This window comes from Arctopsyche grandis, chromosome 4 (genome assembly GCF_051622035.1).
Source record: "Arctopsyche grandis isolate Sample6627 chromosome 4, ASM5162203v2, whole genome shotgun sequence".
Classification (NCBI taxonomy): Eukaryota; Metazoa; Arthropoda; class Insecta; order Trichoptera; family Hydropsychidae; genus Arctopsyche; species Arctopsyche grandis.
In genome coordinates this window covers 16,713,529-16,731,011 of record NC_135358.1, presented here as the reverse complement: position 1 = coordinate 16,731,011, position 17,483 = coordinate 16,713,529, and the positions used below count along the sequence as shown (strand labels likewise).

Genomic DNA, 17,483 nt, shown 5'->3' with positions numbered 1-17,483 from the left:
TAGGTAGTTTGGTATTTTGTTAATAAGGAGCTTATGAATGAGTCCATCGTGCCAAACCGTGTCGAAGGCCTTTTCTATGTCGAGACATACCATTCCGGTAATTACAATACTATTGAATATGAAGGAAGCTTAGAAAATTTCATGAAAAGATGCGATTGCAGAATTCGCAAATTTGAAGACGAAGAAGGACATTTAAAATTTGTAAATTAATTTATTCCATAAAAAAAAAAAAATATATATATATATATATATATATATATATATATATATATATATATATATACATATATACATATGTAAATACATATATGTATACGTATTATGGGCGTTGGGGATTGCACTATTCTCCTCATCGTCTGGAATAAAAACTTATTATTATTATATACATATATATATATACATGGGGCCCTTCGGAAACTTTTGCACGCGGACCAAATTTTTATAGTTCCAACACTGAATACGTAGCTGACATTTGGACCAGTTTCAGATAATTCCTTTTTCAGAATTTTTTTTCGGAAATTTTAAAGCATCACATTCTAATTCCTCCCACTTACCACTACATTTTGCAATATAGTTACATAGTTTAATAATGAAGCCCGAGTGTTAAAATTTTGATTTGAAATAATTTTAAATAAACGTTGAAAATAAATAGATTTTATTCACTTTTATCACATTTTTATTCACAAAAAAAAGTATTGGAGACGTAATGGAGAAGTAATGAGTCACTGATGGAGATTTTTTTAAAATGTTGATAAGACCGTTGGTTTAATTTATCGTCTACCTGTTTTAACCTACGAAAATTAAAGTATGTAACAACAATTTTGATTTCTATTTGAAATAAATATCAAAAAATTTAACCATTACAACTACATATATATGTACATATTTTAATAGTAAACTGAAAAACTATAACACAAATTTATCACTAAAGCCCGGACCCAGAGGGTGCCGCGTATTGTTCAATTGTTGTAAATGCATTGTTAAAGGTTCGCCGAACGTTTTTTTTTTTGTAAAGATTTCTCTAGATTTGTAAATAGAGCTAAACCGCCCCGATTCCTGGAAAAAGCACGGTGTCTATCCGCAGTCTATTTATCACATTGCACCGAAGACAATATATAAAAATTACAAAGCGATATTAATTGACCATTTCGGTTAAAATACAAATAAGGTCGTAGCGTGGGAAGGGTAGGGGGGGGGGCAGACGACCCCGGGTGCAAGATTGATTGGATGTTTGGTAATATCGGGAGTTTTGACTTTATTTTTATATGATTTCTAAAATGTTGATTACATATTATCTGAAATTTTACAATTAATATATACTTTAAATGCGGACAAGCACTTCAAGGAGGTGCTATTCGCACAAATGAAAATGACAGTATTTTTGTTTTAATTTAATTCATTCTTTTGAATTTTTGTTTATTAGTTCGTATCAAATAAAAAAGTTAATTTTGATATTTTACATAATTAAAAAAAATTGTGAATAAAAACTAGATGGGTAGGGGGCGCTGGTAGTATGTTAGCCCCCAAGCGTAAATTATCACATCTACGGCTCTCAGAGCCAACATACATACATGTGTTGTGTATGTATGTGTGAGCCGCTATATTTGATAGTGGTATAAGTCCATTTTTCTTCATTCCGAGAAATATTCCGCAAAATATTTGCGTTTAACAATATTTATAAATAATGTTTTTTATTTTATATGTAATACGTTTATTCTGCTTTTCCGAAATTCTGGACATATCGAATTAAAGTGATAATAATTTGTGAATTAAGTTATATGTAGTGTTTTTGGAACTGAAAATTGGACTTCTGCCACTTTCAAATATAGCGGCTCGTATAATGAATATATAAATATAATCGTGACATTTTTATCACAGCCAGTTTTGTTAAAATTTTATGACCAATTTTTCGATAAATTTGTCCCGACTGCATTTTCACGAATCGCGATATGCGAATAATGAAAACCTACAAATGTATGTATATAAGGCAAGGTTTTTAAATTGTTGAAATCAGTTGCTACATATACATAGGATACGACCACTTTCAATAATTTTATAATTTTTTCGAAAATGATAAAATTATTCCCTCTATTATTAATTGTGCTTGATTTATTATCTCATTCAACAGCTAATTTACGTTAGTATCGCATCTATGATCATAAAAACACATGTCCTAAATAATTATGTGTATAGTGGTCATTACTAGAGCCCGGAATCTGAAGGGGCTGTTTATTGTTCAAATATTGTAAATGCATTGTTAAAGGTTTGCCGAACCTTTTTTACAAAGCATTTACAACAATTGAACAATAGGCGGCACGTTTCCGGCCCCTTCAGATTCCGACCTCTAGTCATTACATACACACAAAATTTACATATATCTTCATATATAATACATACATATATGACTACATTTTCTAGCACCGAAATGTCCCGGTCCATACGAAATATTCGTGACGTGCAAAGATGTGTGTCCTGAAACATGCTTGACAATCTATTCTGCAACTCCAAAGCCCGCTTGCATCCCACCAAGCCCATGTCCTTCAGGTTGCAATTGTGCTGCAGGTTATGTACGAAATAGCAATAACATATGCGTGAAGAAAGCTCAGTGCCGTAAGTTTCAAATATTTCAATAAGTGATAAAGTGATATATGGATGATCAATTCCTTCTTATTAAATGATTTATTTCATATATATTATTAGCAATACCAAAATGTACTGGATCCAATGAAACTTTCACACCTGGAGAGAATTTATGTCTCCAGACTTGCAGAACCTTTTACAAATTAGTTCTGCCTCCAGCGTGCATACCTTCTCCACCTTTCCCAGAAGGATGCAAATGTATCCCTGGATATGTGCGCAATGCTAACAACGTTTGTGTTAAAACATCCGATTGCCGTTAGTAATTTTGTCACATTATCATTATCAACTCCCTTTCATTTCATTCAGATTTCATTCATTGAATTTTGCTTAAGCCATAAAGATATAACCTTCATTGCTCAAACATAAATGACTAAAACTCTTAACATATAGTTTAGAAGTTCCATACTTTCTGATTAGTCAAGCATTCATACTTCAATGGACATTTGTATTTGTTATTAATCCTGTATTGAACAAAAAGCCGTATACATATAAAATCAAACTATCGATTTAGAATTGCATTGATGCATCTACCTCATTATAAATTTCAGCACCACCGATTGTCTGCACAACGAACGAAATTCCAAATCTGTGTCCTAGATCATGCGTTCCAGGAACAATTACTACTTGCGCTCAGTACTTGAACAACTCTCCCGACATTTGTCCTGCGAATCAATCTGTTAACTCTCTATGTGTTCCAAGATGCGATTGTGCCCCGAATTTCCTTCGAAATAGTAGAGGTGTATGCGTAAGATCTGAAGACTGTGAGTTCTACATTTATTTACATATTTAAATCCTTAAAATCTCGGCAGTTAATATTCAAATTACTTCTAGGTTGTAATGACGTCAACGAAGTTGTGACGAACTGTCCAGATCCTTGTCCTTTGTCGTGCGACAACTTGGAAACTCATGATACTACTCCGTGCCTTCAAATGTGCAAAACCAGAGGATGCGTTTGCCGTTCCGGATATGTGAGAAGCTCTAATGGTACTTGCATCACAAGAAGTTCATGTCGTAAGTCTCTCTTAAAAATCTCAGCCTATCGCACGTAATTCGTAACAGCTATCATATTCGGAACATTATTTCAGCACTAAAATGTGCAGCAACCGAAATCGTAAATGTCTGTCCGAATCCATGTCAACCAGAAGGAACCTGCAGAACAGTCGTAGGAAACGTACCTATAACTTGTACTCAACCATCGACAAATTGTACTCCAAGATGTGAATGTCTTCCTGGTCTCGTCAGAATTGGCAGCAACTGTGTATCACCCAATCAGTGTAAATAACATGAAAATTTCCCTAAATATTAATTAATTTACATAACAATTTCATGTTTATGTAAACGTCCCTCTTGAAGGTTGCACTAATCCTAATACGGAGGAAGCTGTCGATTGTCCAACTGATTGTGATGAAACTTGTGAAGGAAAACCAGCAGGAAATTGTAGTATTACGTGTATAAAGAAGCGTTGCCGATGTAGAAGTGGACACGTGAGGAATATACTTGGACAATGTATCCAAGTAGAACAATGTCGTGAGATAAAGATTTAGTTCAAAATTGATCGATTTCAAAAACAGACGATATCACACCAATCAAATATCATTTTTTCAGCCAAATGCACCGATGCTAACGAAGTGTACCGATTCTGTGGCACAGCTTGCGAAGCTAATTGCGATAAACTAAATCCGGTATGTCCAAACCGACCATGCGTAGAAGGCTGCTTCTGTAAGCCAGGATATGTGCGACTTCAAAGAAAATGTGTTCCGATTAAAGATTGCCGTAAGAAACGTCTGATTAAAACTTCACTGAACATTTCTTATTGAAGTCTAATAACTTCATTTTACCCTTTCCAGCACTAAAATGCAATGCAAATGAGGTATTCAATCCCTGTGCACCTTATTGTTCTTTCGACGATACTTGCGCTAGTTTGTTCAGAAGACTCATCATAGATTGTGTTCCAATGCCAACGAACTTCGTCTGTCCACGAAGGTGTGAATGTGTTCAAGGATTCGTCAGGATAGGAAATAATTGTGTATCTCCAGATCAATGTAAGATTTAAAATTGTAATATATAAAGTCATTGTAAATTACTTACAATTAATTCAATATGATTTTAAATAAAGGTTGTAGAGAGCCTGCAGTAGAAGAAGCCGTCGACTGTCCAGTACCTTGTGATGAAACTTGCGAGGGTGTACCGGCTTCTGGTTGTGTGTCAAGTGACAATTGCAGGAAAGGATGTCGATGCAGAAACGGTCTTGTTAGAAATAGTAATCAACGATGCATTCCACGGAATGAATGCCGTAAGTAATTCAAATAAAAATCAATGTCTTATACATACTACATACATAAATTCAGGGCTTTTTTTGATAAAAAATTTGCCGGAACTCACTTCTTGTCAAGTTTTTAATTAGAAAAGATTATATTCAAACTATATTATATAGAATATTCGTTTGAAATATAAAAAATGCTGAGAAAAAAGGTGCCGGAACGCCGATCCACCGCGTTGCATGGGAAGAAAAGCCCTGCATAGATCCAACATATATTAATCGTTTCAGCGAGATGCAATGGAACAAATGAAGTATACAGATTCTGCTCTTGCTCTGCCACATGCACCAATCCAAATGGAACTTGTATTGGACCTTGTACAGAAGGTTGTTTCTGTAGACCAGGCTATGTAAGATTCAATGGAAACTGTATTCTAGTTTCACAATGTCGTAAGTCATACCTTCCAAATTCCAATATCATAATCTGAACAAATAGAACTTTAATATTTCATAAAATTTTCAAGCGCCTGTATGTAGTGCCAACGAAGTTGTCAATATGTGCCCAGCTCAATGCTCATTTGAAGAAGACTGTCAATCTCTACTCAATCCTGTTAACAGAAATTGCGTTCCAACGTCTGTAGTACTTCCTTGTAGACCTAGGTGCGAGTGCAGAACTGGTTACATCAGATCAAATGGTGTATGTGTCCCAATCGATCAATGTATGTACAATAGTTTTAAATTCATCCAAGTGAATTAATTATATAATCACTAAAACTTTCACGCTATCTATTTATTCAGGTTGCAGAAGCCCAACGACGGAACAAGCAGTGAACTGTTCAGCACCCTGCGATCAAGATTGCGAAGGTGTATTAAGTACAAACTGTAACTGTACCAACTACAGGTGCGGCTGCAGAAATGGCTACGTGAGGAATGCAGCTGGAATATGCATACTTCGTCAGAACTGTCGTAAGTTTATACCTTTATGTCACGTAACACAAAAATCACCTACATACTAAGGTAAAAATTATGTATTCAGCAACATGCACTGGAGCAAACGAAGTTTACAAAATATGTGGTAGGAGTTGTCAACCATCGTGTGATGATCTCAATCCAATATGCTCAAACCAATGCGTAGAGGGATGTTTCTGCAGGAGTGGTTTTGTGAGACATCAGGGTAGATGCATACCAGTAAATGAATGCCGTGAGTCTTATGAAACGTCAAAATTTTAACCATCCTGCTGAATTCATAATTCATAATTAAATTCTACTTCCAGCGCTGAAATGTGGTACTAATGAAGTATATAATCCTTGTCCCGCATACTGCTCCTTTGACTTAGACTGTGCAAGAGTAATAGATGGCCTTATAAGAGATTGCGCTCAGCCACCACCTCGACCAGTATGTCAACGAAGATGTGAATGTTTACCAGGATTTGTAAGAATTGGTAGCAACTGTGTGTCTCCTGATCAATGTGAGTCAACATTGGCACACATATTACCTATGTACATATGCATACATATGTAATTAAAAGAAATGATCCAGCGTATTTAAATTATTACGCATAATGTTCTTGTTTCATAGGTTGTAATAATCCAACTACTGAGGAAGCACGTCCATGTCCCGTTACTTGTGATGATACATGTGGAGGACCAGCACTTGCAAATTGTACAATCAGACGTTGTGCCATGAGAGGATGCCATTGCAGAAATGGTTTGGTACGAGATGTCAACAACCTATGCATCCCATCGAGCAATTGTCGTAAGTATTTAATTCAATGTATATATGTATTTATAGGCAAGCATTTAAATCGAAGCATTAAACGCTAAAAGTAATTAATTTTAGCGCCTAGGTGTAACGATGTGAATGAAGTGTTTAACACATGCGGCTCTAACTGTCCACCAACTTGTGAGAACAGAAATCCTACTTGTACTGAACAGTGTGTACGTGGTTGCTTCTGTAAAGAAGGATACGTTAGGCATCTAGGCAAATGCATTCCAGTCAGAAAGTGTCGTAAGTTAAAGTCAAACTAACTAGTTGAAGCTTTTCGAAAATGAAAACTCTCCAAACAATACTGGATTAATTTACAGCACCCACATGCAGTACCAACGAAGAGGTCGTCGAATGTCCAGCATTCTGTTCCTTTGATGAAGATTGTTTGAGTTTAGTAGAAGGTGTTGTTAGAGGTTGCACGGTACCACCACCAGACTTCGAATGTATTCCTAGATGCTTCTGTAGACCTGGATTCGTCCGAATCGGGGCAGCCTGTGTGCCTGCCAACCAATGTAACCGAGCAAATACAATAAATATGTAATCGGATTTATACCTTTTTTTTACACTCACACTTTATTCTTTTGCTAGGTTGCAATAATTCACAAACTCAAGATGTATTCAATTGTTCCACACCATGTGACACAAATTGTAATGGTAGTCCAGATTCTAGTTGCTTGAGTACACCTTGTATCAAAAATAGATGTCTTTGTAAAACAGGCTACGTCAGAAAATCAGGAGTGTGTGTGCCAAAAGCTACTTGTCGTAAGCTAATTTATTTCAGTGTATACATATGTAACATTTATAAAACAATATATGTAACATTTAATAAAACTTTTTGAATTTTCAGCACCTCCTTGTTCGAATCCAAACGAAGTTTTCAAAACATGCGGAACAAAATGTCAACCAACTTGCGACGATAGGACACCTGTTTGTACTAAAGATTGTGCCGAAGGATGTTTCTGCAAAGACGGTTTCATAAGACATCTCGGTCAATGTATCCCAGTAGAAGAATGTCGTAAGTTAAATTACATATGTAGACACAGGGGTCTACCTCACGGGATCGAATGTAAATGCACGAAAAACCATATATCGAAAGGCAAAGAAGGGCACCCTTTTTTTTTTTGATCTTTCGACTTAAGATCTTTCGATTTTCGATCTTTGCCTTCCGATATTTGGTTTTTCGTGCATTTACATTCGATCCCGTGAGGAATATCTTATAATATTAGAATACTTTATTGAGAGCTCGAATTTGTTTCCAGCAATTGTTTGCACCCTTCCTAATGAAGAATTTAAAGCATGTGGATCGTGCGATCCTACTTGCGATAATCTGACACCTCAATGTCTACCTGGTTGTCACAGAGGCTGTTTCTGTAAACCAGGATTTGTTAGGCAAAATGGACAGTGCATCCCGCAAGGAAGTTGCCGTAAGACTACAGGACGACCATCATACCATACATTTATTTATTTCAATTTATTCTCACTTCATTCAATCTTCCAGCTCGAGTTTGCTCTGGACTCAATGAAGAGTTTAACAGTTGTGGTTCAGCCTGCCCAGCCACTTGCGATAATAGAATCAGAATATGCCCTGCCTTATGCGTCCCAGGATGTTTCTGTAAATCAGGTTATATAAAGGACAATGGAACGTGCATAAAAATTGAGGATTGTCGTAAGTTTAAATTTTATCTTATTTATAGTTTTAATATAAATTATTCATAATGTACTATATTTTTATGAAATGAGAATCTGCCCTTTTTGGATCCAAGAAAGCGTAAAGATGAAGCTATGTATGTCTAGATTTTGGAAAAACTCATTCAAACTCACAGTATAGTTTCAACGGGTCTACCTCACGGGCCCGAATCTGAAACGCCCGAAAACGCAAATATCGGAAGGCAAAGATCGAAAATCGAAAGATCTTAATTCGAAAGATAAAAAAGGGTGCATGGTAAACGGTACATACTCACTTAATTTGCGCGAGCAGGATACAACAGGAACAAGAGGAACAGGCTTTTCTTCCCGTATTCTGCGCGCGCACATTAATACGGGAGGAAAAGCCTGATCCTCTTGTTCCTGTTGTATCCTGCTCGCGCAAATTAAGTGAGTATGTACGTGAGCATGTACCGTTTACCATGCACCCTTTTTTTTGATCTTTCGACTTAAGATCTTTCGATTTTCGATCTTTGCCTTCAGATATTTGCGTTTTCGGGCGTTTCACATTCGGGCCCGTGACGGAGACCGAGTTTCAACTTACTGTATTTAAAACCTCTTATAACAGAATGCATTTTTTTTTAAATAACTGTTTCAGCTGTAGCTTGCAATGATACAAATGAAGAATTTACTACATGTGGAACCTGTGATCCTACATGTGAGAATCCTACACAAGTGTGTCGCATAGCTTGCCAGAGAGGATGTTTCTGTAAAAAAGGATACGTAAGGAATAATCAAAAATGTATCCTTCCATCAACTTGTCGTATGTTAATTTCTACAATACATGTTTATTTTACAGTATCACATTTCTTCTTATAAAATTTCAATATCACATTTTTTATTATAAAATTTCCATTGCAGCGAATAAATGTGTTGGGCCAAATGAAGAATACAAATCTTGCGGTTCTGCTTGTCCACCAACGTGCGAAAAACGAATCTCCACATGTTATGTACCTTGCGTTGGAGGATGTTTCTGCATAAACGGCTACATACGCAAGAATGGTGTCTGTGTAAAACCTGAAGATTGCAGTAAGTATTATATTAACTACTTATTATGTGAACACCACATATACTATACTCAATAAATATTTATCACTCAGGCTGTGGGGTGAATGAGCGTCAAAGTACTTGTGTACCCAAAATTCAAGCAAGTTGCCAACAAAGATCAGAAGTACCAAGCTTGAAATGCATTCAGGGCTGTGTCTGTGTATCTGGCTACCTGAGAAATGGCTCCAAATGCGTCAAGCGCGAAGCCTGTCCTTAAAAACTTCATTCAAAATCAAATGTACATACATTAAAATTGAATAAATATATGCAATCCATTTATGCCAACCAAATTCAGTTTTTATTTAACGGTGACCGATGTATGCAAAAATATGCACTACAAAGTTCTTACAAAACTTAATGTTAATGACCGTATTTTAAATCATAGATATTCATGTAATTTAAATATATAATTATTACAATCATACTTATTTGCTTGAAACGACACAATTTCTTTAAAGCTGAAACATGAGGAAATATTTACTTACCTATCTCGAAAAATAAATACAGAGTACACTTTACACATTAATATTTCAATTGGCAACACCACAATTCATATATATTAAATCGTTCATGTCGCTAATGGACAAATTTATTTTTAATATTTACTGTAATTGAGAGGTGTTGAAGATGAGCGATAAAACAAGGTTAAAAACTCACATATTATATTACAATTTCATAACAATTTAATGTTTTATAAATATACCACATAATTAAGTATGTTTTGTACCCTTCTGCATATGTATATGTATATATTTTCTGATATTTTATTACAATTAATGGTAATGGATTATTCACACATGTGAATATTGAAATAAATTCATTGGTATAATTTTTACCTAAACAATTTTCACATTGTTTAATTTTTTACTATAACATTGTTATTGCAACAATACTATTTAATTGAGTACTTCATGATAAATACACTACCCATATAATAATTCATATTACCTATAAAAACTAATTTATACCAAATTAAATGGAAATAAGTATACGCAGATATGTACATATGATGATATTTAAAAATAACAAACAATACATATGTATTTGTCACCTGTTTGAACAATCAAATCGATATTGAAATTATTAATTAATGTACATATGTATATTTACACTGATATTCTAAAAAAATATAAAATGAACTTTGAATTTTCATAGCAGTCATAAATGCTACATTTTCGACTTCTTCTACGCATAATAATATTGACGAGATATGGTGTAATTTTATTGTTTATTTTTAAATAGAATGGGCGACCCCGTGTCTCCTGGTAAAAAAGCCAACACAAGCTCTGAAGAATCGACAGAAAACAATCAACATGTTGAGAGCGAAGAGGTCAGAAATGAATCGATCAAACAGATACCTACACAAGAGACAACATTACTGGAAGAAAAACAATGTTCATTGATCGCAAGACTCGATGCAGACACCTCAACATCTCAGATACGCTCATTTCCTGCAGATCAGTCGTTTCACATAGAAGAACTATCATTCGAAGAACTCTCATTTGAAGAGCATACAAGCGAAGAGCTATCCAGTTTTGACTTAATATCTACAAGTAATGAACATCTAGATGACTCGCTCGTTTTAGATGATCCATCGATTTTCAATGAAAATTTTTGGGATCAATGTGAAAAATCTTCACTTCAAGAATCACAAGAAGCTACAATTTCAGCTGCAGCTCTATACAATGCCCTATCATCGATTCAAATGCACCATTGTGTGGAAGATAGTGAGTTGCCAGAAAAACATTTTATTACATTGGATGAAACACAACAAAAACTGGAAGAATTTAGGGAACAGGCAGAAGCAAAATTGGTGATTACAGAAATATGGGATGATATTTTTAATACTTTTTGGACATTTAACGGAGAACATGAACCTGAGGAATTTGATAGTAGCGTAAAACAATGGATAGAAAGTATTCAAAATAGTGAATCTAATGAAAATTTGGAGGACGATAATACACGATTACAAGATATTAGTTCAGTGATTAATGAGTTACAGGAACTTGAAGACAAAATTTTCGAACAAGAATTTTGCTTGAATATGCGTCAACAACGTGAAAATACACGTCAAAATAAAAAAATTGAAAACATTAAATGGCAGAAGAAATGTGAAAAAAAATGGTTATTTAACGAAAAGCGCAAAGAGAGCGAAAGAGCTTTCACGCTTGAAATTCAATCTAATGAACTAAAAAAAATTAAATTTAACTCGAACATTGAAACTCCGATAGCTACATCATCTAAAATAGAACAGCGTAGCAATATTGATAGTAACAAACGTAAATCATTTGACAATAATCTATTAAAATGGCAGTTGAGATTCAAAAATCATTTCTCAATAATTGAAAAAAGGAAACTTGTACATGATAATGCAATCAAAGAAAAATGGAATTATGACTATCAAATTAGGTGCAATATGCAACTTAAGCCAGCAATTTCTTTAACACCAATTCTTGAAAATAATTTAAGTATCCCTATACCAAAACAAGAAATAGATAACAGTAAAATATATAATTCGCGTAAAGCAAATGAACTAGAATGGAAAAATAGGTTTGAAAGACAATGTCTACCGTATAACATGAGTTATCTTGCAGAAGAAACCATTCTTAAACAACAATGGAAGCATGATATTCAACTTAGACGAGATATACAACTCGTACCAGCAATGGAATTGAGTGATAAATCATCTAATATTAAAGAATATAGTGCCAAATCGAATAAAAGCGCAATTAGCAATATCTACAAAGCTAAAAACGAACAAATAGATTTAATACCACCAATTCAAAATACACGGCCAGATACTAATGTTTCAAGCACGAGCTCAACACTACAAACACTAAGTCAAAATGTATGGTGGCCAGCTAATACAGATATAACAAATACATCGATGACTCAATCATTACAGTCAATAGACAATAATGCATTATCTCCATACACCAATGCTGAATTTCAATTCTTTCAAGAGGATATAACAAGTTTTGAACAATTCGAAAACGACGCCTACGACATTGAAATGCAAAGATTCATAACAGAACAGATGCACGAAGCTCAAAAACCTGTGGAACAATACAAAGAAATTGAAAAAAAAATCATGAACACAATTAGAACGTCTATGCTTCACATTAACCCGCTGATCTCAAATGACGAAAATATTATTTATTTCCATATGCTTTCAGAGGATAATGAAGAATATTCAAAAATATGCAAGAGGTTCCACATGACTACAGAAAAAATATATACAATTACACGTATAGCCAATATAATTAACCCTTATTTGAATGTCGGATATTCGCTTAGGAAGCTAGAATATATTGCAGCATACGGAAAAGAAAACGTTCATGATATGGTGGTTTTCCGTGGACTGAAGAGAGGACGCGATGCTAAATCGATAATGGTACACAATTGGAATTGGCGTTGCTATGTAAAAAGTGACCATCAGCCATTTGGAAAAGGTGTAACATTCGCATCTATGGCTAAACACGCGTTGAAAGACTGTGATGACGATGGCGAAAAAATGATGGCCAGTGCATTGATCATCGTCACCGAAGCCGATTTTGATGAGAATGTGGTAGAAATACGGGAACCTGTCAACCAGATATTTTCAAAATTTAGAGACGATGAATACTGTCCCAAATATGTTGTGTATTTCATTTAAGTAAAAGAATTGATATTAATATTATTAATTAATTAAAATTATAACAAATCTAGTGAAAGTTACATTTAATTTTATGTAGTAAAAAAACATATTTTTATTAATATATTTATATGAAATAGTATTTTTGACAAACATTGTACTATATTTACACCTCTTTGTACAATCATTTATTTTATCTTTTATATTTCAAACAACATACACGAATAAATTATACTCTTATGTATATGTATAGAGATATGGCATTCAAATTTTAATTAAAAATTTTATATTATTTTTAATTAAACAATTAATTCAAATGTATGTAAAACAAATAAATAAATTTATAATACTAATACAAATCTACTATTATTTTAATCCAATATTCAACTTAAATATTTTATATGGTAAACATAAAAGGATAAAATGGGATAAAATTAAGAAAAAGCATTTAAATTTTAATTATAAATGTTTATTTTAAATAAAAATCACGTATTATCAGATTCAACTTTCAAATGTTTTATATCATCTATAGGGGTCTCAGGGGATCTCTCTCTTTTAAGATTAAAGTCTTTACTTTTATGTATGCTATTTTTATTTTGATTTTTTCTACTTCTATTCATTTTATCTTCCCCGACTCTAAAACAACAAAAAAAATTACATAAAGATTCCAAAAATATACAGGTATGCAGCAGAATATTTACTGACCTTGCAGTAGATCTAGTACCAGGTCCCCAAAACGGCAAAGGGTTGTATTGAAATCTCAAAAACCCATGTTTTCTACTATCAGGGTTTGCATCATGACGTTCAGTAAAATCAACCTGAGTAACAATTTCTTTCGATAAAATAGCCTGTGCTGGACTACCTTCGACTAATCTAAATTAAAATAAAAAGCATATTAAAAAATTTATGCTAAACGATCATAAAAAAAAAAATTGTATATATTTAAAAAACCTCGATTTTTTAACCGGGTGAATTTTCTCCCAACTCCTAAATATGTCCCACAAAAATGCTGCCGGAGCATCTGTTTTAACAGACATTTTATAAGCATGTGAATAAGACACTCTATATCCACCATTCATTATCGCTGACCTAAAAATATACATACGTACATATTATTATTGTATTATAAGAATTAATGAAATAAATTGTACTTTAATACAATACAAGCAATGAAAACCAAGAATCAAGTGCTGACCTCATTATTAACATTGGAATATTTTGTAAATGAAGTACTGCAGAAAATTTTTCCATTGAATAATATAATGGAATATCGTTTAATTCTTCACTTATCATGAACAACATGCCTTCCATTCTTTTCGCTGTTGAGAATTTATCTCCTTCTGACTGTATCAATTTAAGAAGTTTTTCTACAAAAGCCATATTGTGTAATGGACCAGACCAAATAGGTCCACCCATCTAAAATCCAAAAGCATCAATACATAAGCGTATACAATTAAATATACTACATAAAGATTTTTATAATATTATAATCATACATGATACTTATGACCACAATGATCACAATTAGGAGAAACTGTCGGTGTGTGTGGTAAACAAGCTTTCATATTATCAGGCAGTTTAGCTGTGGGATTAGGTTTAAATATGCCTAACGGTTGTAAAATAAAACTATCACATCCAACACATTGATAAACCATAGATAATTTGCTAAAACAAACAAACCAAATTATTCCAATTGAAATCGAAAATGTTCACAAATAAGTAATTAAGCATTTACCTGGTAGTTTTTTTACATTCATTTGATCCAGAAAAAACTCTTACAAAAACTCGTATATAAAAGTCCACCGAAACACTGAGTAAAGGTTCGATATATCGCCCGTATCTATTAGCATGCGATTCAATACATTGTAAAAGTATTCTTAGGCCCTAGAATATACAGTAAATTTACCATCAGAATCAAAATAAAAAATATAATTAACCAAAACAGAATACAAATACTAACATTTTCGTGACACGCTTTAGACTTGAGACTGATTGAACCATATTTAGAATAACACGTCTCTGGGCAATTACCAGCGAGCACTGCCATATCTGTAGCTGTAACTAATAGCAATCCACCATCGTCCACACACTGTACAGCCCCATCTAAAAATATCGACGGACATCCATACGGATCAAGATCCAGCGCAGTGAAACGATTGTTTTTCCCTTTGTTTTTGTACATGATCATTCTGGAAGAAAAATTGCCTTTTAAATAACATTTTCTAATATAAAAACCTGACTGAACATCAAATTGGTAAATTACGTTGCATCGTCGTGACTGGATTTTACAATATGGCCAACTTTGTTCAATTCAATATTGGCTTCTATACTTTCCACAGCTTTTGCTGATATATCATTAGCAATAATTGTATCGATGCCTTCAATTTCCTTAGCATATCTCATACTCCTTAAGCCCGAAGCTGATAGGGCTTCAAGAAGGGTCACCTTTGACTACAAAATATTGATATGTATTTAGTAAATATAATGTAAACATAAAAACATACACATATTAAAAAATAAATTATAACATATACATTTTAAAATACAAATGGTCTAAATTTCTTCTTTAAATAGGAACCATTAACCCTTTGCCCGTGGCAATAAATATAGCGAACAAGCCCTGTACGCGGCACCTTTTTCGCGAATTTGGCAATCGAGTTTTCGACCTTAAATACAGATTTTAATATTTACTCAAGTAACCAGATATGTTACAAAACAAATAAAGTATTATTTTAAACAATAAAATACATAATATATCTCGTAGTTTTGGCTTAATTGTCAAATAATCATTCTTCATAATTGTATAAACGAGGTTTCCGTATGGTTCCACAAAAAACTGATTTTTGACTGGTATATATTAATTTTAAGCAAATTGAATAGATGGCATTCAACTCAGTAATATATTCAACCAATTTTGAACCTCACAACAGTTGAAATAGGCGCATATGAGCCTCAAAATCCCGTGCAAAGATCAGAAATTCTGTGGAAGACAGCCGCTGGCAAACGGTTAATGACTACAAAAAAAAAACCGTATTTCATTCAATGCCAAAAACTACTATTGTAGTATTATACATTACAATAAATGAAATTGAAGCGACCACGAGTAAAAAAAGAAACAGCATTTTAAAACATATGTTGTAAGAATAAGAACTTTTCATTAACAGATATATCTTATCCCATATATATTAATGGGCAATTTAAAAGTCTGTCATATGTGTAAAATTTGAACTAATAACTACAAAACGAGATTAAGGAAATTATATGATTTAACTCAAATTAGTATTCCATTGCTAATGATAATGAATAGTAATAATATGCATATATAAACATGAAATAAAATGTAAAAAGTAAATATTTATTCGAGTGAGTGAAAGTATGTAAATAAATGAAATAATATACATTTACAATATCAGTGGAATTCCGTTTGAAATTTGCAAGATATGTTCGCAGCACGGCAATACTGAGGTCTCGGTTGAATTCCTGGACTGGATTGTAGAATACGCGATCGGCCTCCAGCTGGAAATGCGCCTGTCCTTCGCGCCCCCACGACACCCGATCCCTTTCCCTTTCCCCGTCCCCGTTTCCATCCCCGCCCCCGCCCCCGCTCCCCTCGACGGCCGCCCCACTCAGACCCCCCGCTTCGACCCCTCCGGCTCTGGTGGCCCCCATTCGATACAAACACTGCAGCCTACTTGCGACCAACCTCGTGCTAAAATCTGTCAACGTGCATGTCAACATTATTCACGCTAAATACACATAAATACAGGCATCGTGTCATTGCTTCCATTTTTGGGTAATTGGACTATTCGTCACATTGGGGTGGTCACAAAGACAATTTTTGCCATGAAAATCGCGAATACACAATATTTGGCACTCAAGTTCTCGTTACTATGATAGTTATCGTTAGTATGATGGACTTTTCGGCTGCCAGATGTTCCATTATAGAGATTTTAGTGACTTTGTGACGAGTAATTTGTGACCAGTAATCACTGAACCCCATTTTTGACACACTTTCAAAACATCTCATTTGAAACAAGATTTTACTTTCATTTTAGATACTTCACATTTTAGTCATTTTCAAATACGTCTTGACGAATTTAGAAATCTTCCCTCAAGCTTTTTGATAGTAGCAGTTTGTTTATTATTACTTTTATTAAATCTTTTCAAACCACGTGCTAACTTTACACATGTTTTTTTTATTACAAAATATAACGAAAACCATAAAAAAATTTCATTTCTTGCTAATTTAATTTCATTTTAAAAATATTTTCTTCGTGTACGTTTTCTGTTATTAATTATTTTTCTTTTGCCATTCTCGGCCTCCAAGTTATTTAGCAACGGTAAAAAAGTTCGGTCTTTCCACCGAGCCGTCTTTATCTACCGATCTTTCCACCGAGCCGTCTAAATAGCAACCACAGGTTGCAATATGGGAA

The 17,483-nt window shown here is 33.9% G+C and overlaps 3 protein-coding genes across 4 annotated transcripts; 2 read left to right on the top strand and 1 right to left on the bottom strand.

Moving 5' to 3' along the window:
- The first annotated feature begins 2,045 nt into the window (after window positions 1–2,045).
- LOC143910363 (zonadhesin-like) lies at window positions 2,046–9,706 on the top strand. Its single transcript, XM_077428795.1, has 25 exons — window positions 2,046–2,137; window positions 2,419–2,610; window positions 2,701–2,895; window positions 3,189–3,401; window positions 3,472–3,651; window positions 3,726–3,914; window positions 3,994–4,167; window positions 4,246–4,413; window positions 4,488–4,682; window positions 4,757–4,933; window positions 5,189–5,347; window positions 5,422–5,616; window positions 5,696–5,863; window positions 5,934–6,098; window positions 6,172–6,366; window positions 6,477–6,653; window positions 6,738–6,905; window positions 6,983–7,177; window positions 7,254–7,427; window positions 7,513–7,680; window positions 7,925–8,089; window positions 8,164–8,331; window positions 8,968–9,132; window positions 9,231–9,398; window positions 9,470–9,706. Exons 1-25 carry the CDS (start codon window positions 2,071–2,073, stop codon window positions 9,631–9,633), a joined length of 4,344 nt encoding a protein of 1,447 aa, XP_077284921.1. The 5' UTR covers window positions 2,046–2,070; the 3' UTR covers window positions 9,634–9,706.
- A 253-nt stretch (window positions 9,707–9,959) lies between these two features.
- LOC143910552 (uncharacterized) lies at window positions 9,960–13,257 on the top strand. The gene is made up of 2 exons (XM_077429068.1): window positions 9,960–10,060; window positions 10,659–13,257. The coding sequence occupies exons 1-2, from the start codon at window positions 10,044–10,046 to the stop codon at window positions 13,069–13,071; spliced, it is 2,430 nt and encodes an 809-aa protein (XP_077285194.1). The 5' UTR covers window positions 9,960–10,043; the 3' UTR covers window positions 13,072–13,257.
- Window positions 13,258–13,499: 242 nt separating this feature from the next.
- Trm1 (tRNA methyltransferase 1) lies at window positions 13,500–16,804 on the bottom strand. Of its 2 annotated transcripts, none has more exons than XM_077428755.1 (9): window positions 16,456–16,804; window positions 15,314–15,501; window positions 15,011–15,239; window positions 14,786–14,934; window positions 14,547–14,715; window positions 14,246–14,466; window positions 14,002–14,139; window positions 13,756–13,923; window positions 13,500–13,686 (listed from the first exon to the last, which is right to left on the bottom strand). In XM_077428755.1, exons 1-9 carry the CDS (start codon window positions 16,786–16,788, stop codon window positions 13,536–13,538), a joined length of 1,746 nt encoding a protein of 581 aa, XP_077284881.1. In that variant the 5' UTR covers window positions 16,789–16,804; the 3' UTR covers window positions 13,500–13,535. The 2 variants fall into 2 exon arrangements, with proteins under 2 accessions (XP_077284881.1, XP_077284880.1); XM_077428754.1 differs by having other exon boundaries at window positions 16,450–16,801.
- Between the last annotated feature and the right edge of the window lie 679 nt (window positions 16,805–17,483).